The 26293-nt window shown below is 40.1% G+C and overlaps 1 protein-coding gene across 2 annotated transcripts in view; it reads right to left on the bottom strand.

Annotated features, from left to right (window-relative positions):
* KHDRBS2 (KH RNA binding domain containing, signal transduction associated 2) overlaps positions 1-26293 on the bottom strand; it is a 600826-nt gene that overhangs the window by 35216 nt on the left and 539317 nt on the right. For both annotated transcript variants that reach the window (XM_026653013.2, XM_026653007.2), the window contains one exon: positions 9970-10052. In XM_026653013.2, the coding sequence (XP_026508798.1) occupies positions 9970-10052 (83 nt within the window). The remainder of the gene's footprint in view (positions 1-9969; positions 10053-26293) is intronic.

The raw sequence follows: 26293 nt of genomic DNA, 5'->3' as shown, positions 1-26293 counted from the left end.
AGTTAACTAATACTGAGACACATTTGGATTCTTCCTGCTTCCTGGTATGGCTAGGCAAGAACCTTTGGTATAACTGCATTGGCATCTCCTATGGCTCATTGCCACCATTCCAGTACCATCAAGAGGCTTGGCATATCAGTGCTTCCAACTAGTCAGTAAAGGGGGTTAAATCCCGTGGCTCTTGAGGCTTTACCCTCTTATTGAGGCTCAGTGTAATGACACATTGAATGTATCAGCAGCTTAGCACCTGGGAGTCTTTCCTGGGAATCCCAAAGATTTACACATTGACACAAAGAAACAAACCCTCAGCTTGACACGTTAGTGCTGGTAGAACATTTGCTGTATGGAAATGCTCCCTGAACCCCTTCACATTTAGCGTAAAGATGCTCACCGAATTGTTTGGTGTCTGTAGTCTCCCCTTTGCTTCCTAAGACTTGAATCATCAGCACTTAGGGAATGATGTTTGTTATTACACTGTCTATTGGGATATCCCTTGAACTATTTACTCTCCATTAGCAAGATTTGAAGTTCCTTTATAATTCTACTTTTATATAAATATCGTTATGTAGGACTTTCATCTCCACCCACCAACCTCAGCTCAGCGTTGGTGATAAATATGATTTTGGGATAAAAATGAAGAGGTGATAAATTCTGAATCTACCTTTTGGAGTCTTGTTTCTCCATTGTCCACTCTCTTTTCTGGGACAGTTGACCTTCTTTTACATTTAGTGAGGGAGAAAAGAGAATTTTTGTATAGCTATATAATAAGAAGTATGGGGAGGTCCTGCTTTCTGCTATTATAAGAACTAGTTGGAGAACAGAGCTTGTTGAAAATGAAAATGATTATTTATAAAAAAAAAAAAAAAAAAAAGTGCTTTCCACAAGTTTTGAGAATGAGCAAATTTTCATGAAGATATATTTTTAAAAAATGTTTGCTTTAGAAATTTTTTGGGGGGTTGTTGTTCCATTCTCCTTTCCCTCCTTTTCGCTCTTTTTCATTTTTCCATTTTGCCACTGAAAAGAGTGCAAAAAGGTAAAACAAAGAAGTAAGGAGAGAAGGAAAAATTTGAAAGCCAATAAACTAAATTAATTTTCAATTTTTTTGCAAAATAATATTTGAAAGTATTTTTGTGAAAACGTCAATAAAAAGTTTTCATCTGAAAATTTCAAGAGATCTCAGAGAATATGCTGGGGCCACTGATGTACATTAATTAGAGCATGCTTAGTGGGGCAGAGATCTTGAGTCAGCTTACAGGTGCATAAGGATATCAAAAATCTTAAAATATAGGAGAGTTTCCAATAGGACTCAGGCTGGAGGCATGAGATTCAGGAGTGATTCTTGATTGAAAGCATCATCAGAGTAGGATTATTGCTAGAGCAGAAGGAATAATTTACTTGACAAATCTAACCTCTTTTTCTGCTCCTGGAGAACATATCTCCCCATGGATTATTTCTTTGAATATATTTGTTATTCAAATGTATTTTATTATTAATCATTTGTTTTGCAGTTCCAACCAAAGGTTCAAATCAGGATCAGGGCCCCACAGTGCTAGGTAATGTACTATGTTTTTATACTATAAATTGATTGAAAATGTTTCAGTCTGAGCAGTGAGTGCAGTATTGAATATTAATAATTTGAAGTGTATTGCTTAATTGTGGGTGTTCTGATTAATCACTTAGCTCCAATCCTGCAAACTTGCTTAAAGTTAAACATGTGAGTAGTCTCAATATAACAAAATTTCAATGAATTACTCACATGTTTAAAGTTAAGCACGTGCATACGTGTTTGCAGGACGTGGGCCGTCATATCATTCTGTTCACTGACTGGATGACCGTACATGAATCTAATGTTTGGTATCTAATAAAACTTAGTTCCTGACTATTCCCAGAAAATGAACACAAAATGACCATGGCCTAAGAACATACAAACAAAATTCAAGCAAATTTTATAGAAAGGAAAACGGAGGATCTGATTCTGAGAGCTTCAGTTTGATAGTGTTCACAAGTGTAACAGGGATAAATAATTCTCTCCACTGTAGAAATCAGTGGGTAAAATTCTATACCAGTAGAGTACACAAGATAATCACAGTGGTCCATTCTGGCCCTCAAATCTATTAAACTCTGATCTTACACTAACATAAACCAGCAGCAACTCAGTGGACTTAATGGAATTACACCAGTGTACAAGTGGATGAGCTACAGAATTAGGTCCCAAGGTAACACAATGTATCAGTGGCATAGTCTGGAATAGAAACCTGTCTCCCATTTATCTGCTATGACCACTGACACACTAATAACTGCTGCATCCCCCAAATATGCTCTCTCTCACATGCACACACACAAAACATGAGAGAAAATTATCATCAAGTTCTTTGGAGTTTTGTAGAAAATGATGGATTCTAAAGACACAATTTGCCAGACAACTGGTCCATGATCCCTATTCAATGATACAGGAGAGAGAGAGAGAGAGAGAGAGAGAGAGAGAGAGAGAGAGAAAGAGAGAGAATTTCTAGAACTGTACAATCTACTCCAAAAATGTTATTAGTGGGACATCAAACATAAGAGTGGAGATCTATGAAGAAAAAAATCTTCCAAGAATTTTAGAGGATACAAGTGATTTAGAAGACAAACTTTTCTCTACTTCAGAGCAACTCAATTTGATTCAGTTTTGCTCATTGAATCAAATAAATGAGAAGTGGCATTTGAAAACAGTTTCTGATGATGAATGCTGTAAGTGGATTGCAGTGAAGATACATAAAATGTCATCTTTTAGGCTTGCTGCCTTGATTGATTTCAATGGTTTGAAAATAAAATGCAGGGAAATCTTTATTTATGAACAGGTGGATATAAGCACAAAACCAAAATGAAATACAGCACAGTATAAATACAATGCAGGCTGGTTAAAATGGGGAGAGGGTACAAGAGAGAAAAATTATACAGTATATGATATTTTACCAAGAACGATGCAGCCACTCTCCCAGCTGTTGCCTGGATTAGAGCTAGCTATATATTTTCTTATATTGTAATATTCAGAGATGGTGAGACAAAAGTGATAGGCATATCTATGTGTCAGCAGGGGATATAAGAAAGGACTCTGTTGCAGAAATTAGAGGTTATTCAAAGTACTATGGACCAGAATTGATACCTTTACTCATGGGTACCTTAATCTACAGCTAGTATGAAATAGTACTTTATACCATACAGCTAGTCACACTGAAAACACTGGGGCTAATTACAGAGTAAGGCACTGTTCCACATAAGTAAGGGTATCAGATTTTGGCATTATGGATTTATTTCAACTTATTTTACATTCAGGGAAGATTATATCTATACCTATCTATACAGTTTACTGCTGAATGCAATCATCTGAATGCAATTTACTGAGGCTCTACAGTATGCACGGGAGCGTTAGCACATGCAAATAATACTGAAAGTGTTTTGACAACAACTCTGTATCTTTGTCTTTTATGTCTTTTGAAAATATTTGCTCATCAATAATTTGGTAGGAAATTAAATCAGTTTGTGCTCTACTTCATTTCTATACTTAGCATGTCTTCCGCTTTAAGAATAAAGAACTTGTACAGAAACAAAACCAAGCCCAAGTTTTTCTTTTGTGGTCATTGTGTCCAGTACAGGTAAAACTGCTGGTTACTTTTTAAATAAATAAAAAAAATTAAATTAAATAAATTAAATGAATTACTTAAATTACTTGTATTAAATTAAGAGAGATTTCTCTCCTTAAGTGGGAGGGGGATCCAGTGATGGAGTTTCTCAGTTCTGCTGTGTGGAGGTTGCCCTCAGAGTATTGCATCTGAGGATTGGAGAGGAAAAGGAAGAGGATATTTGGTCATGGAGTTGAAAAGGATGTTTGGCCAAGGGAGTAAACATCTGGTCACACCCGAAGAGGACACTGCAACACCGGAATATGTAGCAGCCTGCCAGGCTTCCCCCACAAGACCACATAAGTAGGTAAATAGGGAGTCAGGTGATGGTTTTCTGTTAAAATATCAGGGCCAGGGGAACTGATGGATTAGTGATGAGCTATGCGAAGATTTCCCCTCTATAGTGAACATCATTAAAAAGTCAAAATTTGCCAATAGTTACCTCCCAATGATACCTGTACTGTACTTTACATAGGGAAATACTGACATATCTCAGCTACTACTGTGCCCTGTGGTCTGCACTGGCTCCAAATCCATTTTTAGGTGTTTGGATTGTAAATTTTTGGGAGCCGGGACGGTCTTTTTGTTCTACGTGTACAGCACCTAGCACAGTGGGGTCCTGATCCATGACTAGGGTTCCTAGCCATTATGGTAACACTGCTGTAATCATCTACAAAGACATGGATGGCCTGTGACCTGGGTATTTATCACATAGATTTTCTCTAGTGTTGTGGAAGTTGTGATCAGCTGAATAGTCTTGGTGCTGCTCCATGGGATTCAACTCCTGAGGAAGAACAGGAGGGGATTCTGACTGGGGCACTCTTGCTTCTGACATTCATTCCCTCTTGCAGTCTGCCAGAGCTTTGGCGTAGTGATGTGATGCAAGACACATTTTGTTCACCCTGTCCTTTTTGTCATTTTGGCCTGTAGGTAGGGGAGTACCTACTTCATCCATGAACACGGATACCAGAGGCAAGACTGACAACAGTTTTCATATTAATTTTTGTAATATGCACTCAGATATTACAATGAGGGTCACAGGATATTGTTTAAGACTAAGGGTACTTCTACACTACCTGCCGGATCGGCGGGTAGTGTTCGATCTATCGGGGATTGATTTATCGAGTCTTAAAATCGATCCCTGATCGCTCTGCCGTCGACTCCGGAACTCCACTGAGGCGAGAGGCGGAAGCAGAGTCGACGGGGGAGCGGCAGCGGTCAACTCGCCGCCATCCTCACGGCCAGGTAAATCGACCTAAGATACACTGACAGCTATTCGCGTAGCTGAAGTTGCATATCTTAGGTCGATCCCCCCCCCCCAGTGTAGACCTAGCCTAAAAATAAAGCAATATTGATGAGCGTATTTCTTTAAGAAGCTGCTGTGTAGCTAGACCATAGTCTAAGTCCGCTGTGATGTGGCGATTGCTATGTTTCTTCCTGTTTTTTAATGATTAGTAGAATAAGTGGACATGTGTAATTGTGTCTTGGCTCTCTAGACCCTCTGTTAAATATTTTGTTTCTAATTTGGTTTGTATTTTTAGCTAATTCTGCCTCATTGCTACATACATGAGAAGAGAGCTATAAGAAAAAGTTAATTTTATGCAGTATTGTGTAGAATTATAATCTGAAGGATATGCACACATTTCGGTGCCTGTATTAAAATATCTGAAAGAATAAGAGTTGATATCATCTCTATTATAAACTGTCCTGAAGGTAGACACTTGGATCACTTAATATGATTTGATCACAATATGCAAAATATATGCAAACCAGCTGCTCAGCCTATTAATGATACATTCAAGAACATTCACTGTTCTAGTCCTGGAAATGTCAGATTCACTTGTAAATGTTCCTAATCAGGAGCAAGGAGAACAGGATGTGAAATAGCAGCCTGGTACACTAGCTCTACACCCACTGGGAAGATGTAACTAGTTTCTAGCCACTTAAAACTGTTGGAGCAGGCCGAAGAATCTGACCCAGTATTTTTTTAATTTAATATTTCTTTAAAATTTCTTTGAAAACTACTCCAGCACAAAACAGATATTGCGCCAGATTATTCTCCCACTTAAACCAGTGTTAATTGGGGTAATTCCTCAAAAGCCAATGGGGCTGAGTGGTGCAAAAAGGTGGAAAGCAGCTGGATTTGCCCAGCAGAGAACTCCTTGGTGTGTGGTAGCTCTCAACAGGTGCACAAGTAGTACAGCTGACTCATGTGATGCCCCCTCCGCTCAGCTGTGGTGCATGGTCATGACCCTTCAAGCCTTCCTTACTAAAAATTAGTAAGTGACTGCAGGAGTATAGAATCATATTTGTATCTAGTGCCTCATCTAGTGCCCCATTTTTCCATGGAGGGGCTATAGTTAATCTATATCTATGCTACCAGCCTATGCAGCCACATTCTGCAGTTCTCATATGAATAGTCACACTGAAGTCAAGGCTGGAGGACTGGGACTAGAATGTAAGGCAAAAAAAACAAAAAAACCCAGTGAAGATCCAATTCTACATAATTTAAATCAATGAGAGTTTTGCCATGACTTCACTTCAGCAAGTTTGGGCCCTACATGTGTAGACTAGAGTAAGAGACAGATTTCTGTTATAATGGATACATCTAAAAATGCTCTTTCTGTGTGACCACATGCAGTACATATGGATAGGTGTCATGAACATAATTACATGAAAAGAATAACCAGGAAAAAATCCCCCCTCAAATTCAATAATGTTGTAAATTTAATGTCTGTGGCTTTAGATTTACAATAGGCCTGAGTAATTAAATGAATGTGAGTCAGTTTTGCAGAAACTATTGCTGCTTGAATGAATAGTGCAAGCTATTAATATAGTTATTAATATTGTATTATTATAACATTAGTGTGGAACTAGAAAACACTTGCATCTTCATGGCAGTATACATAATGCCACTGCAGGAGAACAGACATGGATATATAATTGCTGAAAACACATCAATTTCTGCATTATGTTTTTGTTATGAGTATTGCTCTACAGAAGCCAATGTGACTAGTCACATGAGACTACTGATAATTAAACTGCTGATATTAGGCAGAATTCAGTTAGATGAAAACTACAGCTGTCAATCTGAAGTTCTCTGATACTATACTTTTCATAGATACATTCATATTAGCAATAACCCTACTGGAATTTATGTAGGTTATCAGATCTCTCAAAAAGTTTACAATTAATTTCAGGCACTTTCACATCATCATCCTTTAAGTTATGGATTAATTTTTGCCACCCTTACATTGAGTAGTGCCTCACACTGCTAGTGGTCCCACTGAAGTCAGTATGTGGCATACAGGGAACTTGGATTCCTGACACCTTTAGCTCTTCAGGGCAGCCTCTTGGCTTACGATTTTTCAAGTGGTGACTGTGAGAGGTAAGGATGGCTACATGTGGCCATATATTACATACAAAACAGAAACAAACAAACAATTTATTTATTGCTTAGGAATATAATATATATTTTGAATTCTTTGATGCTAGTTCACATTGTGAAAAATGTCTGCTAAACCTATGTTAATAAATATTAGTTTAGTTAACATAGTTATTTTGGTTCCTTTTTAAGTCTTCTTTTTGATATAAAACATCTCTAGCGGTTGTAGCTTGAATATAATGTGTTTTTTCTCATTAGTTTAATGGACATGCTGTTTAATTGCTTAGGAATATGATATACAAAGGAACTACAAATTAATGCCATTAATGCCATCATTAACAAATAATGATATAGAAAATTATCTCAGAATAGTGATTTCTAACTAATTATTATTTCCAAACCAAAGACCATTTCTCCTGGCCCCTGGGCTGTCCTTAGAGGGGTGCAGAGCCCGTGGCGGAAGTGATGAATCCATCACTTCCGGGACCGACCACACTGGCCAATTGTGATGGCCCGTGGGGTCTCCCAGAGCACGCCTAGGAGCCCTGCTGCTCATACGGGCGATTTAAAAGGGCCTGGGGTTCGTGGCCACCCTTTTAAATTGCCTGGGCCCCTGGGAAATTGTCCCCTTTCCCCCCCCATGTCAGTGGGCCTGGGGGGTGTATTTGCTTATGAATATGCAGCAACTAATATACCACTACTTCTGAAGTGTGGTTAAAGTATACATGAAAGCATTCACATGTTACAAAGTCCTTTTAACATCTTCACTGGTTCGACAACAAATACTTACCAAAGGCATCGCTTTCTTATTCATCTCAATTACCACTACAGCAGTTCTAGAGCTGAAGATGGTTCTGATGGGTATCTTCATCAGTGAAGTACTCAGCAGTGAACATGTTAATTTTAGGACCTGAAATCTCTGAAGTGCATAACACTCTCCGGGAAAATGTGTTTCTTTGTTTGTTTGTTTGCTGGGAACCCCACTAATTCAGTAAGGGATTTTATCTTTCCCTTTTTACACCTTCATTTGTCATTCTGTAATCTGACCTCTTTCCTTCACTGCCACTGATGGTGTCCTTTGAATGGCCAGTTCAAGAATAGTTTCTGACATGCAGTTTAAGTGAAAATAAGATGACAAGCTGTATTCACAGAATATGCCTGAAACCATATAGAGGATTAGGAATGTATCTGCAATTAAATGGTAAACAGTTGCCCTTTATTAGCTACATTAGTAATAAAAGATGATTTCACCACTAGCCCATGAAGATTATTGTCATTATCCTCACAGAGTAAAGACATAACCAACATTTTCAAACTTGGGTGCCTTAATTGTCCTTTATGCTAAAGCAATGGTCCCCAAACTGTGGAGTGCGCCCCCCTAGGGGGGCATAGAGGAGTGTTCTGGGGGTGAGGCAGGGCTAGGCCAAGCCCCACAGGGGGTGGAGAGGGAGCACCACCCAGCCCCACTCTGGACCCTGACCCAGCCATGGTCCTTGCTCTCAGCTACAGCTCCTGGCCACGGCCTCAACTCCAGGCGTGGTCCCACCCTCAGCCCCCGGCTCCTGGTCTGGCCATGGCTTGGGCCCCAGCCCCCCCCCCCACAGGAACTGCAGCCTTGCTCATGGCTCTGGATCCTGTCCGCAGCTTGGGGCAGGGAACGCGGAGAAGGGTGAGAGGGGCCATGACATGAAAAGTTGGGGAACACTGTGCTAAAGTATTGCTTCTGAATGTTGTTGAGACAGTAGCTGGCACAAAACAAGTTAGTTTCAGTGGTTCTTCGGGCACACCATTTCCATATCTTTGGATTTACTCAATTAATTGGGTAACTGATTCACTATGAGGTAGTCTGATGTGAATTAGAATTACTGAAATAACCGACGGATTGGTGTGTGGTTTCGTTTTTTCCCCCCTTCCTTCAACTGGAGAATGGTTCAATAAAGTAAGAGTGGCTGGTTTTACTGCTATAAATCATCCCTGGCTATCAAAATACAGCCTTTTATTAAAGGACCACCAATGCTAAGTGTGTTCCCGGACCACAGAACAGTTGTTTAAAGTTAAATAATCTTTTTGAATAAACTTCTCAGTCAAATTTGGATTAGGTTTGCCGTTCCTGGCCAATGGGAGCTGTGGAAAGTGGTGGCCCGGCCTGCGCCGCTTCCTGCAGCTCCCATTGGCCGGGAATGGCGAACTGCGGCCACTAGGAGCTGCACGGCCATACCTGCAGACGCTCAGGTAAGCAAAGCATCTCGCGGCCCTCCAGGGGCTTAACCTGAACAAGCCGTGAACTATCCCTGGGATAGAGGAAGGAAAGAGACCTGCTGGGTCACTGAGTCTATCACAACCAACCGAATAATATAATCCTGTTAATAAATTTATCAAACTGTCTTAAAAGTAGATAGGTTGTTTGCCCCCAAACCTAAGGTTACAGATATAAAGTCCTGCAGTTGTCTTTGTTAGTGTATGTTGACTAATCACAAGTGTTTACCACCATCATTGTTATTTATTACTTGTTTCTGGTAGAGCTCATGATGTGCTATGAGCTGTACAAACAGGAAGGAAAGTATGATATCTGCCTTGAAGACTTTACACTCTAGAAAGAAAAACTCAGAGAGATACAAGGTAGAGGAAAGGGATAATCACTTGGATTTGTTTTTAAAATTAGGCTAAAATTTGAAATGATTCTAGAAATGTATTTTTTTCTGCATTCTTTCGTTAATTCTGGTAATCTTGTATGTTAACTCTGGTAGTCTTTTTTGATTACATTTGATTAAAAGTATTTCAAAAAATTATTTGGATGTTTTGAAGAATTGTTTGCTGTCAGAAAGTAAGATTTAAAATTCACATTTTACAAAATGAATAGGAGAACAAAGGCTAGATCTAGTAGTTCATTTGAAAAAACAATTTATAATTACAATTGCTTACCTCTGTGTTTGGGTGGCATAACTGTTATCATATGCCTCATAGCTTGGGTCATCATATTCACCCCCATATCCATCATCATATCCCTATGGGAAAAATAATACACCCTATTTAGAAGATTGATAAATAAGGAAGTATATTAGGCTGCATAAATTATGTATTAATGTATAGATGCTATATTTGCACACAGGATTTTTTACATTATTATGCAGTCTCTTAGACCAGAATTATACACCTAAATGTGCTAACAATATGATGAAAGAGTAAAGAAATAAATTATTAATTTGAGAACGTAGTTTATCCATTGATATAATGCAGTGCACTGTTGAAGGAACAGCTTCTCAACCGGGTTCATTTAGAACACTGACAGATGCTAATGAAGACAATTGTTTTCTCAGGAATTCGATATTACAAAAGTTTTTGTAATTATTTATGGGTGAATAATAACCACTGAAATGAACAAATGGTGATAAAATATATTGATCTTAGAACACTGTTAAGAATGTTGTTATTGAGTATAAAACCATAGCATTTGGTCCTTTAAAAAAAATTGTCTAGGTCTGGGAAAGAAGCCACGATAATGATCATTCTAAATAATCTTTACAACAAACACCTTTAGCTTTATTGAGCATTCCAGGCTTTTTCACAGTGTTGACAATATGATTTTCTTTTACAAGTTCAATTACTAAAGTGATTTCAGTGATGAGAAAATGAAAGAAAGAAAGAAAGAAAGAAAGAAAGAAAGAAAGAAAGATTACTTAGCAATAACTGTGGACATTCACCCTTATGGGAAGCACCCACAGGAGCTATTGGGCTTCAGAAACCTTCCAGAAAAACAGTGCACCTTGGGACTGCACAAGCTTCACCCCCACAAAGCACCAAATGTTCAGAACCAAGGTTCTAATAGGCTGTGTGGTCCCCAAACATCTCAGTTCCTTCTGCTAAAGCCTAGAATCCTATAAGAGTAGAATTCCAAAGGAGAGAGAGGAAGATGGACAGGTATTGTGAATATATGGAACGAACACTTTCAAACAACTACATTTACTAGGAACTGACTGCATATTCTTTTTCTTATGTGGGATTCTAGCTATCAGTACAACACCTTGACTCCAGGAATGTGGGCTGATGAGTTGTAATTAATTTAGAACTGCACTCTCAAATTGATTGTCAGATGTAGATATCAAGTAAAGAGAGGGCGAGCCCTGATGAAGGTGTATATAGAGCACTAGATAGTAACCATGCAGATTTCTATAATGGCAACCTTACTGGGGATAAACCATCAAAGACACCATAGTTTTAGTAGAATGAGCCCTAAGACCTTCCAGTATGAATAGGCTAGCCAAAGTGTAATGTGTTTCAGTATGAACAATTCATTTTGAATGGCTCTGCATGGAAATAGTATTTCATTTACTCTGATCTCTAATAGATACAAAAAGTTTTGGTGACTTCCTAAATATCTTAGTATTATTCAAATAAAAAGAGAACTCTGCACTTTCCTAATATCCAGGTTATAGAACTAAATTTCCTAAGGTAAGAATGAAGTTTTGGAATGAAACCTGAGGTATTAATGGTCTGGTATAACACCAACCACATAAAATTACCCCAGAGAGCTCAAAAACTAAGCATTGGCTTCTAGTGAAGAATGTGAACCGCCAAAGATGCAGTTCCCTAGTCCTGTGAACTGTCTAGGTAAACTTCTGATCTGTCTTGGTGGTCGTGATGCTGAACCAGGCATCCCCAGAACACAGAATCAGATGACTCAGATACATCTTCTAGACCAGAAGGAGACCTTCATTGGATCCCTCTGTTGAGCAATGGGTACTGTGGTGGGGCAGTGCCCCACTTCCTAAGAAAAAGGGCTGAACCAGGCCTGAGAGGCTGCGCAGACCAGCAGCCAATCAGAGAAGGCCTGGGGAGAGCCAATCAGGGCAGGGAAAGAGGCAGCCAATCAGGGCCGGGGTAGGTCCTGTATAAAGGCTGCCTAGCAGAGAAGTCGGTCACTCCCTGACTAGAGAGGGTTAAGGACTGGCTCCTGAGCTAAGGAGCAGCACCTTGGACAGAGCAGTGCTGGGCAGGCTTCGGGGGAGCAGAGTGGAGCTCAGGTCCAGATACCTGCCAGGCTGCGGCCCTTGCTAGAAGGGGTCGAGAAGGTGCATAGGGTCAAAGGGGAAGTGGCTCAGGGAAACTAGGCAGAGGAGAGGGGAGAGAAGGAGGACAGAGGGAGGCTGCTGCTAGAGGGTCCCTGGGTTGGGACCCAGAGTAGTGGGTGGGCCTGGGCCTCCCCCCCTTCCCCTTTTGCACTGCCCCGGCCACTAAGGAGAGGGGCCAAGACAGGCCGCAACCGGCCCCTGAGACGAGGGCTAGACTCTAGGGTTGTGGTTGGCCACCGAGACAGGGACAAACAGAGGGACTGCTGTTAACAACGACCCCCCGGAAGGGGGTGAGACCAGAGTAGTGGGCACTGCCGGAGGGCAATGTCCTAAGGCAGATGGAGACTGTCCTGAGGAGGACACCGCCGAGCAGGGAGCAACGCGGGTCCCAGGGCAGGAGAACAGAGACAATGGGAGAGCTACCACACGGCAAGGACACCCCAGATTGGTCAAGAGCTAATTCCCGGAGCGACTGGCAGGGGGCAGTGGTGAGTCAAACCCCGTCACACATACCATATAGAAGATGTTAGTTCATCAATGTTACGTTCACAGCCTACACTCAGAGAAATTAGATAAAAACATAAATACCCTGCTGGATGGTTGCAATGTCACACTACTTTATTTTTTAGAATTCAGAATGATAACACACAAGAACCCAAAACACACAGAGAGAATACTGGCTGCTCCCTAAGTCAATGAAACTCAACTCACCCTACCTCGCATTAAGCTGGCTCTTTCATTACTGATTCTGATCGCACACTTTCCTACAGAGACCGCTTGCCGGCAAGCGTAACTAGGAAACCTGCTCTACAACCCTCAATACACCACAGTCAACACTGAGGGACTTGCACAGTCACCAAAGCAGGGAAGTCGGTCCTTGTGGAATCAGAAGGATTGATATCACTGGAAGGGCCAGAAGCTCCTTAAGAACCAAGAAAGCCAGAATCAAGATCAACCTAGAATCATGGCAATGATTCTTATTTCTCTTTTAGGAAAGCAGTGAGTCCCCTCTTACAGAGACCTTCTCTGAGTTCTACTTCCTCTTACCCTTATGACTGAGGGCAAAGGACCACAGAATGGAGGCTTCCACAAACATTGGGCCTGGGCAAGCCCCAGATATGAGGGAATAAGCTCAGTAGCAACAGTCTGCTAATCAAGAGGACTTCTTAGTGCTCTGACAGACTCCAGAACCAAAGAACCTGCAACTGCAGGGCCAGCTGGTTCCTGCCTGGGAGGGTCACCACTGGAGTCCCTACAGTGAAGGTATTCAAGCATTGACAGACAAAAATGCAGAATGACTTGTGGCACTGAAGCAGCCCAGGAATCAGAATCAAAATGTTCCGCCAACTTGGAGGCAGATGAAAAGGCTGCTCCTGGCAATGAAAGCTTCTGTTTCCTCATTTGTAAGGGCTTTGAAACAAATGAAAGCCTAATCTGTCCTTGGACAGATATGGGGCTCTGACCAGGAGATGATTCTGAGGTGCTGACTTATAGGACCTTAGTCATGAAGAAGGCTAGAAACCAAGCATGAACAGTGATTCCTAGGTAATGGTGTTCCTCAAGGTAGCACACATGTTCAGCCAACTCCAGGAATATGGAAAAGATATGAAACACGCTACTGAAGTCTGGTCGTTTGGAGTAGTTATGATGGCCTGGAACTTAACTAGAGAAAATGTGGGAACCTAAATGGTGTAACAGCATAGAAAGAATTTAAAATTCCTGTACCTACCTAAAAGCTTTCAATCTTTACCTAAAATTTCTAAACTATAACAAAATAACTGGAGATTTTTGGTTAAAAAAACAAGAAACTTTTTCTAGGCATAGAGAAAAAGTTCCTACACCCACAGCTAGACATGAAAAGAAGGGACTGGATTAACTAGGGGAAGATTATTTTATATTGGAACCTTATTAGTTATCCTCTTGATTTCAATTAATCACTTTGAAGGAAGAAGCTGCAAACTGTCTTCTCAGCATAACAGACTACAACAAGCAAATCAAACCTGTCCTCTGCTCTCCACTCTGTCTTCCCATAGAATATTGAGTCAAGTTCAAGGTCTTGGTCCTCTCACCTTTAGATGTCCAGTGGTCTGGACAAGCATATCTAAAAGATCACCTAAAACTCTGAGATTGAAGACTCTGGCTGACAACTCTACTTCTCAGAAGTTTCTACAGTAAGGTTGAAGCTTGTCTGTTCAGGATATTGAATTTTCTCAGGGGAAGATACAAGACTATGGAACAAACTCACAGCAATTAGATACTATAACAAACCTCACCACCTTGCACTTCAAGTGCACTTTTTTTCAACCCGCCTTTTCTAATATAAACACAGAGCAACATGTACATGTAAATGCCCCCTGCAAAATAAATAAATAAATAAATAATATGAAAACCGATCAAAACAAAACATTACATTGCACCCACAATTCTCCCTCTGAGAAGAGGATGAGAGAAAGAATGAACCACATGTGACAGACATTAGTCACATTGCTTAATGCATTACAGAAGACACTGAGATACTACAGTGATGAGGGCAGTATAAGAACCTATATAAAATAGAATAGATAAAGGAAAGCATCTCAGTGCACTTGCCCACTGTATTAGAGGAAAGGTAAGGGAACAAATTATCTTACACTAATGCCTCAGGTGGATCAATGCTCAGCACCAGTAGAACAAAGAACAGTTGTTAATACTTGACACTTCTGTAAGTTCAAGTTACAGATTTGAACAGTCTCCCTAAAGGCTCAGAGTATATCAATATGGTGCAGATGGTTCAAATAGAACAACTGGAGAATAAAACGTGTAAAGCTCAAACAATTCAAAAATAATATTTCTGGTTCAAGATTCTCTCTCTATCGCATGCTATTTTTTTGGAAGTGAATTCTCACTTATTAACACACGTGTAACACATTATTAGCACAATTTCAAATAATTAAGTATAATGTAATAATTTCTAGTTTCTAGAACTCGAAGATACATTAAACTAAACAGGACAAAGCACCATGATATATATATATACTGTAAAACATAAGCCTGCATTATTAGGGCAATAGAGTAAATGACTTAGGGGATTTCCAAAGCCCATTGAAGTCAGCAGAAAGATTCTCTTTGATTTTGTAGCAGCCTGCATGTATCTTGGAGGCAGGAACACAGGTTGCAGGAGGGAAAAGTTTGAAGAAGGCACCAGAGAGCCAGTGTGGATGCACCTGGTTGGGATGTTAGCTGCACTTGCAACATCTCTGTAAATAGTTCTCTTAATAATGAGCTAGTTTAGTTTTACAAGCATGGAGTCCTTTCATGTGATTACCCAGTACGTGGTACATGAAACAGATTTCAGTGGAATTTGGATCAGATACTTAATTTGTTTTATCTATAATATATATAATTCTATTAATTTAAACAACGTTTCTTTCAGAAAATACCTTTCACACTTCTGTTGCCTATATAAGTTCTCACAAACGATTTTAATTGATGTGTGTGATTGTCAGGTGGAATACTTCCCATACAAGGAGACACTGAGCCAGATCAGCAGTAAGTCAATTTATACTAGCTGAACATTTATCCTCTGGTATAATCACAAAGTATTAAAACACCTGCATGATATCTATAAACTGATAGGGTCAAACTGCATGGCTTCTATAAAGCAAAACAGTCCTTCCTTAAACCATTAGAATTCTTTGAAAATGTTAATGAAATTGCTGATAAGGAGGACCCAATAGACATAGTTTTCTTAGAATTCCAAAAGGCTTTTGATTAGGTTTGATTTTCAAGGATCTCCATAGGACTAGTTCTGCTTGCCTGAGAAACCATCCTTCCCTCCCTCCATGATCAGGCTCTCTTATTCCACTGGAAAGATGATGCTATCATCTGGTAGGGGTAGGCTTGTGACTGTGGGAAAAATAACTTTCACATGAACTGGACCACAGCTAAGAAATAAACAAGACCACAAACTTCACCATATTCAGAACCAACAATAATAGCCACCTCTTCGCCCCGGCTTCCCTACAATAGTACCCTCATTCTCAGAGATTCACTCATTAAGTCTAAACTTGCTTTTTGGAGACAGGGAAGAGAAAACATTTTCATTTGTTAAAATACAGATCTGTCTCATCTTATGCTGGGGTTACGTTCCGTGGTCAGCGCGTAAAGCGAAAACCGCGTATAGTCAAAATTACATTGAGTGTAATGGCGGGTGGAATCGCCCGCACTACAGGAACAGTATTTAAATTGTTATTTTTCTCTTTTTGTTTTTTTTTGTTTTGTTTTTGCCAACCGCGTAAAGCTGAATTCGCGCATGTTAAATGCGCGTAAGATGCGACAGACCTGTATTAGGATGTGCTCTGACACTACAGTGATCAGGAATATATAGACAGATATGGATACATATGCAAAGATGAGAACAGAAATACACTTCTGGGATTGTATTGGGACTAGCAATGTTATTTGTAGTTATTAATGACTTAGAAGAGGAAATGGATCATGAGTTGATATAATTCAGAGATTTAAATAAAAATCTGTTGCATTTAGTGAATTCTAAGGAGGAGGATGAGAAAATGCAGATGAATCTAAAGAAACAGAGTAATAACATTTTACTTACCAAACCTTTCCCCATCTCCAAACACACACACAAATGTCTTTGAAGATTCTCAATACAACACATGAATTTAGTAACTGGGAATAATCAAACTTAACAACTAAGTATAGTGGATCTATACCCATAAGTACTTTAAAAACAATAAAGATAATAAGCATAAAATATGGATACACATAAAAATTGGAAGACCATGTAAGAATTGCAAAATCAGAGTAATAAGTTGTGGCCTTCATATCACCTTTAAAGAATAATTCTAAGAGTTGGAGTCCTGGGCACTTAGATAACAAGGTGGTAGGTGACTTAGAAATACATACCATAAGTAAGGGCTACCTCCCAAAGACATTTTGTCCTATTAACAGAATCTTCATTGTACTAGGTTTTAGTTGATCCATGATATACCATACCACTGAGAAGAATATGTCCAAATACTGGGAGAAAACAAAACCTGAAAAAGGGCTAACATTGAAATTGCAAATTGGTGTACCAGAATGTAATTTTCTATAAAATACTTGTGTGTGTGTGTGTACTGAGCTAAAATATAAAAAGGGGAGATGAATGACGAGACATCTTTGGAAGAATGTAAGAACTCTCAGTAAATTTTGGATTCAACACTCTGGCAAAGGGAAGCTGTTGTCATTCATGAGTAAGAAGAGGTTTGCATGCTGTTTTTAAAAGAACAGTATGTGAAGGGTATAGAAAGACAGTTTAGAAAACTTGAACTCTTAGGCCTGGTCTACACTATAGGGTTAGGTCGAATTTAGCTGCATTAAGTCGATTTAAAAATGAATGCGTCCACACAACCAACCCCGTTCCGTCGACCTAAAGGGCTCTTAAAATTGACTTCTGTACTCCTCCCTGGCAGGGGGAGTAGCACTAAAATCGACTTTGTTGGGTCGAATTTGGGGTAGTGCGGATGCAAATCAATGGTATTGGCCTCTGGGAGCTATCCCAGAGTGCTCCATTGTGACCGCTCTAGACAGCACTTTGAACTCTGATGCACTAGACAGATACACAGAAAAAGCCCCGGGAACTTTTGAATTTAATTTCCTGTTTGGTCAGTGTGGCGAACTCAGCAGCACAGGTGACCATACAGTCCCCCCAGAATCGTAGAGCTTAGAATGTTTCTACACTCCCCCATCATCTCCGTCCCTGAGGTTATCGCAGATTAGAAGGCGAAAAAAACGCACTCATGATGACATGTTTTCCGAGCTCATGCAGTCCTCCCACACTGATAGAGCACAGCTTAATTCAGTGGCAGAGGCCTGGAAAGAATTAAGTGAGCATGAAGGGCGGAGGCAGGACGCGATGCTGAGGCTAATGGGGGAGCAAACGGACATGATCAAGCATCTGTTGGAGCTGCAGGAAAGCCAACAAGAGCACAGACCCTCGCTGCATCCACTGTATAACCGCCTACCTTCCTCCCCATGTTCCATAGCCTCCTCACCCAGACGCTCAAGAACGCGGGCGGGGAGGCTCTGGACACCCAGCCACTCCACTCTAGAGGATGGCCCAAGCAACAGAAGGCTGTCATTCAAACAGTTTGATTTTTAGTGTGGCTACAATAAGCAATGTGGCCTTGTCCTTCCCTTCTCCCCCACCCCTACCTTGTCCGTTATCTCATTTTTTTTAATTAATAAAGAAAGAATGCATGGTTTCAAAACAATAGTTACTTTATTTCGAAGGGGGGAGGGTGGCTGGCTTACAGGGAATTAAAATCAACAAAGGGGGTGGGTTTGCATCAAGGAGAAACACACACAACTGTCACACCGAAGCCTGGCCAGTCATGAAACTGGTTTTCAAAGCTTCTCTGATGCAACAGCAGCAGTGATGGTGAGCTGAGCGGGCTCCATGCTTGCCATGATGTCTGCATGGGTAATCCAGGAAAAAAGGCACAAAACGATTATCTGCCGTTGTTTTCACAGAGGGAGGGGCGACTGACGACATGTACCCCAAACCACCCGCAAAAATGTTTTTGCTCCATCAGGCATTGGGAGCTTACCCAGAATTCCAATGGGTGGCGGCGACTGCGGGAACTGTGGGATAGGTACCCACAGTGCACCGCTTCGTAAGTCGATGCTAGCCACGGTAGTGTGGACACACTCCACTGACTTAATGCGCTTAGTGTGGACATACGCAATCAACTGTATAAAATCGATTTATAGAAATCGAACTAATTTTGTAGTGTTGACATACCCAGCCTTGCTTCCGGATTAAAAAAGAATCAGCTATTTCTGCTGTATCTTATAGCATTTTCAGCACTTTTAACAAGTCCCTTCCTACTACTCTCATTTCCAGTCTAAAATTTCAATCTCTCTTTTTAAAATGTAAACTCCTGCTATGTCTTTCTCTGCACTTTTATAATCTTTGAGTTGTGTGTGTGAGTGCACACAATCTATCACACACAATTTTTGGTGACTTTTTTTTCTAGCTGAGGCAACCAAAACAGTACGTAGGTGAAACTGTACCACTAGTCTATAATATAATAATATTATTATTACATGTAATCTTTAATATTTGCTATTGGTTTAATCTCCAGTTAACCACTAGCCTTTTTAATTGCTGCTATACATGGGCAGGTCTCTTCCCAGTTATCCATGGCTCTCATAAGTCTTTCCTTCAGAGAGTCCTACAAGTTCAGAGACTCAATTACTTTATAGAATGAATTAAGAATGTGTTTGCTGATGCGCATTATTTTGAATTTAGCCAAGGTATATTTAATCTGCCTTAATTCCACAATCAGTAATGTAACATAGAGTGCTACAAGCAAAGTTTGATTTAAATGTACTTTTGGATTTTCTAGAGTGACCAGCTAAGTTCTTTCATAGTATCTTAAGCATATTTACGAACTGTGACATGGGCAATCTTTTAATATTAATGCCCCATTTTCAGTGTTTGGAAGGTAAAAAGGGGAGTTCCTAGAAGCCAAATAAGTGTCATTTATCAAGGCCTGGAAATTTCACTTGCTGGATTATTACAAAGCTTTAGTTAAGGCTGAAGTGGTTAATTTTTCAGTGATTGTTACTACAGTGCATAGCTGTCCTGCAACTCTGTAACACCATCAATAAATTGCTAAACCCAGATAGACCAGTTGTCAGTCTTTTAAAATCCTCAGAAGATATTTGTAATGATTTTTTCTGTCTTCGGTATGAATAATCTTTCTGCTCCGTGGACAGATTTTGTGTCAGCTCAATCTGTTGATCATACAGCTCCTGTTATGGAAACATCAGATTCCCAACAACTTCACTATTTACTGTTTTTGGAGGCAGATATATAAGATATGATAGGGATTAAAACCAACAATGTACATTAGAGATAGTCCTCATTTTGCTGTTGAAGGAATGCTTGCTAGCCGTAGTTATTTCCATTCACAGAAAAAGCAAATCTGTTCTTTTATTTAAATGCCAGTTTTTTGCTGTAGCATCACCAAAGCTACATGATACCAGTATTACATTATTCAGTAGGCGTGTAGAGCTGTGCCGGATACCAGTAAAAACAATCTCTCTTCCAAGGATCTTGCATCCTAAAAGTCAGACACAGATAACATGAGATGGGGAAATGTAGAGGGAAGATAATTTAGAATATTTTCTTCCTCTGACTTTCTTTACTGCATCCTCTTAATAATGTTGAGGCAGATAAGGCAATTGATTGCCTGTTGAAGAGGTGAATCTTTAGCAGGGATTTAGGAGAATGAGATGGCACAATGCAGTAGGGGAAGCCAATCCATGAATAAGAGCAGTAAGGAAGAAGGCACAGAGATAAAGTGGGAGAAGAAATGAACAGGACGATGTATTTGCCGTCATTGGTGGAACATACAAACTAGTTGGTGAAGGGGGGAATCTGGATAAACCCCATAAGACATAAAATGCAATATGTAGGCTGTATGTAAGGCCTTGAGGACATGAATGAGAAGTTTAAATTTGATCCTATGGGAAATGTATCACTAATGGACAGGATTTGAAGAGTGAAATGGTCTGGCAAGTGGGTGAAGAATATAATTCTACCAGCAAGTTAGTGTCAGTAAGCTATCCTCCTACAAATAGTGAAAAAACAAATCTAGTACCAACTTTTCTTTCAAATTTTCATCTAGTTTTTATGCTCTTTTTTAATCAAACGGAACAAAAAGTGCTCAAAATGTGATTGACAGCATCATGCACACTTGCTTTGTGTTTAACTGAAAACTTTCAATCAAGTTTTCAGAATCTTCGCAGAATGGAGCCTACATTATTGAAAGTACATACGTCTAACTCCAATTATTGATATTCTTTATCATTGTTAGTGTTGTTGGACCACTCAATACTGTATAACTCAATGGCCATTGACATTCTTGAGCATCTCTCCTTTATGTTCTGTGCTTTGGGCAGAATCTTTATATCTGTAATTATATTGAAATATCAGTGTTATTGCTGTTGATATGCAAATGATATCCAGCTTGGTATCTCAACTTGACTGTTGAGATACCAAGATGTTCCTTACTGTTCATATACCTGTTTATACATCATACCAACATTACTTATGTAAAATCTAATCTCTTAAATCTTAAGGCTGATTTTTTTTTCTTTTGAAGAGGTTTCAAAGCACTTTTTAGAAGAAGATGTTGCAAAAAGAGAAGTTTCTTGCTTTACTACTGTTCCTGGATCAGCAGATATGTAGTCTCTTTCGTGTTATTTTCCAATACATGCAATAGGAGCAGTTTATTGAAACAATTTATGTGTAACAGATGAAACCATATAAAAACTGTGTTTTATCCAGAACCATGTTATGAGAGGTTAAATTTGAAAATCTACCAAGAAAACACATGCAAATGTAAGGGTTTCTTCTGTCAAAGCTGTGAATGAATGTAGTGTTCTTGAACTAATGGCATTGGCTTGATCTAGGCACTGTGTGTGCTGGTGATGTGCAGTCTATCACACACAGTTCAGCCAGCTTCCTTACTTCAGCCCTTCCAGCTCTAGGTCAAAGTTGAGCAGAAATTATCAAGCAGGCTGAATTATGGCAAAATGTACGGCTGTTTTTGCAAAGTGAAAAATGGAGACTATCATGAGATGATTAAACATTTTCACTCAGAACATAAACTGGATATTAGGCCCTGATTCAGCCAAATACTTAAGTAGGTGAATAACTTTAAACATGTAAGTTGTTCCATTGAAGCCCACTGGACTACTCAGATGTTTAAAGTTACTCATGGTGCCTAGGTACCTGGCTGAACCATAAGGCAGATCTCTGAAGATGAAAGATTTGTGCACTAACACAGTGCTATTGCCATTAAATCCTAGTTATTATTTTCCTAAGCTTTCATTTTTTATCTTGAAATGTCTCTTCCAAAACATCTCCAAAGTAAGGCCCCCATCTTAACCCATGTGAGGTCCCATTGAAATGAGTTGAGCTATGCATGGGTGCAGGACTCTGCCCAGGTGGATCCAATTGCAGGATTTGGGCCAAAGAGATATTTTCAAACCCTGTGTAAGGAAATCAGACCTAAAGAGGTCCAAGTGATTTTCTTAGCAAGCTCCAAAATAGTAAACAAATATTCCTATTATATATCTCATATATTAGTTGTTTATTAAGTTATTTGACATCAATCATATTTTATAATAACTACTAATGTAGTGCTTAAGCAGTAATCCAACTAGTGTTTTCTTCCAAGACACTGATTCAGTATATAGCATATTGTTGTTTGCTGCTAATCACAGTTGAGTAAAGAGGAACCACAAAATTCCAAATGGCGCTATCTACTGTACAGGAATAAAGAAGAAAGCACCCATATATTACATTCCAATGGACAAAGACAATAGATTATTAGAAAAGATATTTCTAGTATGATATTCTCTTCTTCTGTACTCAAGCATTAGATCCAGTGTAGAAATTTCTTCTTAGTTTTAAAAGCTATGCAAAAGGATTTAACTTAACAAAAAAGATTATTTTCATTCTTTTAGAAGAATAACTGCTTAAAGGTCAGATCTAATTAAAAATAAACTATTTGAAATTATGATTGTAATGGAATGACAAGCAAAATAGTGAAAATAATGGAATTTTACTTATTGAAAGTCATGATAGATAGCCTTGAAATTGATATTATTGCCTATAATTTTTGTATTTAGAGCATACAATCACAGATATTAGAGATGGAAGACAATTAGACTGCATATTCCAATCCTTTGCCAGGGTAAGATTGTTTCTTCTAGCTTATTTTCCAGGGCTTTGTCTAACCTAGTTTTAAATATTTCAAGCAGTAGGGATTCTACCATTTCACTATTCAACAGCCTAATAGATCTTGCTGTCAGGATACCTTTCTTAATTTCACCCCCTACTGCTAAATATGTCCCTTTGTGTCACCCTCAGGCCTTTCCTTCTTTGGTGTTTACACCTTTCCAATACTTATTATTTATTCATTTACATTTACAAAAATATTAAAATGAGGCACCTATCCAAAACCCTCAGCACCCTGGGCACAAATAAAAATATTAAGAAGCAGCTAACCGCATAACAGCCAAAAAATTTCAACCCTGTACAGAAGTCTCATAAAAATTCTCACTTCTACACAAACTGAACCTGGTCAAATCCCTCCCTTTTCATCACGGTGAGTAAACAGATGAACCTGGCATCATGCTCTGAAGGTTATTAACCACAAGCTATTTTGGACTGAGTTGGGGCAACACTACTCCTGGACCCTTAAGTCAAGGGAGATCCAGCACAACTGCTTCCACTGAGGTATGACATGAGGAAGGAGGAAGATTTAAAGTGCCTTTTAGAGCTTTATTGGTCACAACCAACACATTAAACTCCACCTGGAAAGCACCAGGAAGCCTGTACAGATCACAGAAGTTTCATGTGATGTTGGCAAGATACTGTGCTTACAAAGTGAACCACTGAAGTCTGCATAAGATTTAATTTTTGAATGTCTTTAAGATGCTGCCTCAAGGTGACAAAATTATGGCTCACAGCAGCCAGTTCAGCATTCAGAAGAAAACATCATAATCTTATAACTGGGAGTGGATGGTACTAAATTCTCATGATCTAGCAGCAGTGGAGAATCCTTCATAACCCCCCAGAGGTAGTCAATAGGCGGACCATGGGCCAAATTTGGATGGCTTGACACTTTTGAATGGACCCAAAATCTATTTACTTATTATCAACATCAATGGGGTTTTTTATTATTATTTTCTTCTCTGGAGTCTGGATCTTGACTATACCTTGACCAGGACATTTGGACCTTGACAAAAAATAATTGACTACCCCTTCCCCAGATTGTGACAAGCCACAAATGGGAGATGCAAACATTCAATTAAAGGTGGAGAAATCATCCTTGCTATATCTTCCCCTTGCTTTCACAGCTGACCAACATTACCTCGGTTTTATCTAGATTTAGCTTCAGCCCCAGCTAGCTCTTATCTATTCCCCAAAATCTACCAGACACTGGACCAAGTGTTCAGCTGCATTAGCTGAGTTAAGTGCAATAGAAGTATGGAATTGTGTGAAAATACTGTGGTCCATGCTTCCATATTAACTCTCCTAATGCCCTCTAATGAGCAGGAAGGGGGAAAAGATGAAACTTTTCAGACCACCACTGGAGAGTACCCCTAAGGGAATATAAACAAGTGCCCCATACCACATTCTTGGAATGTTTAGCCAGGAGAGAATGGATCCACCCAACAGTCCTGATGGGCAGGATCCCCTGGGAGAATAACATGAAGGGGAAACGAGTCCAGAAGAGCTGGCTGTATTTTAAAGAATCCTTATTGAGGTTGCAGGAACAAACCATCCCAATGTGTAGAAAGAATAGTAAATATGGCAGGTGACCAGCTTGGCTTATCAGTGAAATCCTTGCTGATCTTAAACACAAAAAAGAAGCTTACAAGAAGTGGAAGATTGGATAAATGACCAAGGAAGAGTATAAAAATATTGCTTAGGCATGCAGGAGTGAAATCAGGAAGGCCAAATCACACTTGGAGTTGCAGCTAGCAAGAGATGTTAAGAGTAACAAGAAGGGTTTCTTCAGGTATGTTAGCAACAAGAAGGTCAAGGAAAGTGTGGGCCCCTTACTGAATGAGGGAGGCAACCTAGTGACAGAGGATATGGAAAAAGCTAATGTACTCAATGCTTTTTTTGCCTCTGTCTTCACGAACAAGGTCAGCTCCCAGACTGCTGCACTGGGCAGCACAGCATGGGGAGGAGGTGACCAGCCCTCTGTGGAGAAAGAAGTGGTTCAGGACTATTTAGAAAAGCTGGATGAGCACAAGTCCATGGGACCGGATGTACTGCATCCGAGGGTGCTAAAGGAGTTGGCGGATGTGATTGCAGAGCCATTAGCCATTATCTTTGAAAACTCATGGCGATCGGGGGACGTTCCGGATGACTGGAAAAAGGCTAATGTAGTGCCCATCTTTAAAAAAGGGAAGAAGGAGGATCCGGGGAACTACAGGCCAGTCAGCCTCACCTCAGTCCCTGGAAAAATCATGGAGCAGGTCCTCAAGGAATCAATTCTGAAGCACTTAGAGGAGAGGAAAGTGATCAGGAACAGTCAGCATGAATTCACTAAGGGCAAGTTATGCCTGACTAACCTAATTGCCTTCTATGACGAGATAACTGGCTCTGTGGATGAGGGGAAAGCAGTGGACGTGTTATTCCTTGACTTTAACAAAGTTTTTGATACGGTCTTCCACAGTATTCTTGCCGGCAAGTTAAAGAAATATGGGCTGGATGAATGGACTATAAGGTGGATAGAAAGCTGGCTAGATTGTCGAGCTCAACGGGTAGTGATCAATGGGTCCATGTCTAGTTGGCAGCCGGTATCAAGCGGAGTGCCCCAAGGGTTGGTCCTGGGGCCGGTTTTGTTCAATGTCTCCCTTAATGATCTGGAGGATGGCGTGGTCTGCACCCTCAGCAAGTTTGCAGATGACACTAATCTGGGAGGAGTGGTAGATACACTGGAGGATAGGGATAGGATACAGAGGGACCTAGACAAATTAGAGGATTGGGCCAAAAGAAATCTAATGAGGTTCAACAAGGACAAGTGCAGAGTCCTGCACTTAGGACGGAAGAATCCCATGCATTGCTACAGACTAGGGACCGAATGGCTAGGAAGCAGTTCTGCAGAAAAGGACCTAGGAGTTTCAGTGGACGAGAAGCTGGATATGAGTCGACAGTGTGCCCTTGTTGCCAAGAAGGCTAACGGCATTTGGGGCTGTATAAGTAGAGGCATTGCCAGCAGATCGAGGAACGTGATCATTCCCCTCTATTCAACATTGGTGAGGCCTCATCTGGAGTACTGTGTCCAGTTTTGGGCCCCACACTACAAGAAGGAAAAATTGGAAAGAGTCCAGCGGAGGGCAACAAAAATGATTAGAGGGCTGGAGCTCATGACTTATGAGGAGAGGCTGAGGGAACTGGGATTGTTTAGTCTGCAGAAGAGAAGAATGAGGGGGGATTTGATAGCTGCTTTCAACTACCTGAAAGGGGGTTCCAAAGAGGATGGATCTAGACTGTTCTCAGTGGTACCAGATGACATAACAAGGAGTAATGGTCTCAAGTTGCAGTGGGGGAGGTTTAGGTTGGATATTAGGAAAAACTTTTTCACTAGGAGGGTGGT

This window comes from Terrapene carolina, unplaced genomic scaffold (assembly GCF_002925995.2).
Source record: "Terrapene carolina triunguis isolate 2854851 unplaced genomic scaffold, T_m_triunguis-2.0 Scaffold42, whole genome shotgun sequence".
Taxonomy (NCBI): Eukaryota; Metazoa; Chordata; order Testudines; family Emydidae; genus Terrapene; species Terrapene triunguis.
This window is presented reverse-complemented; position numbering and strand designations above follow the sequence as displayed.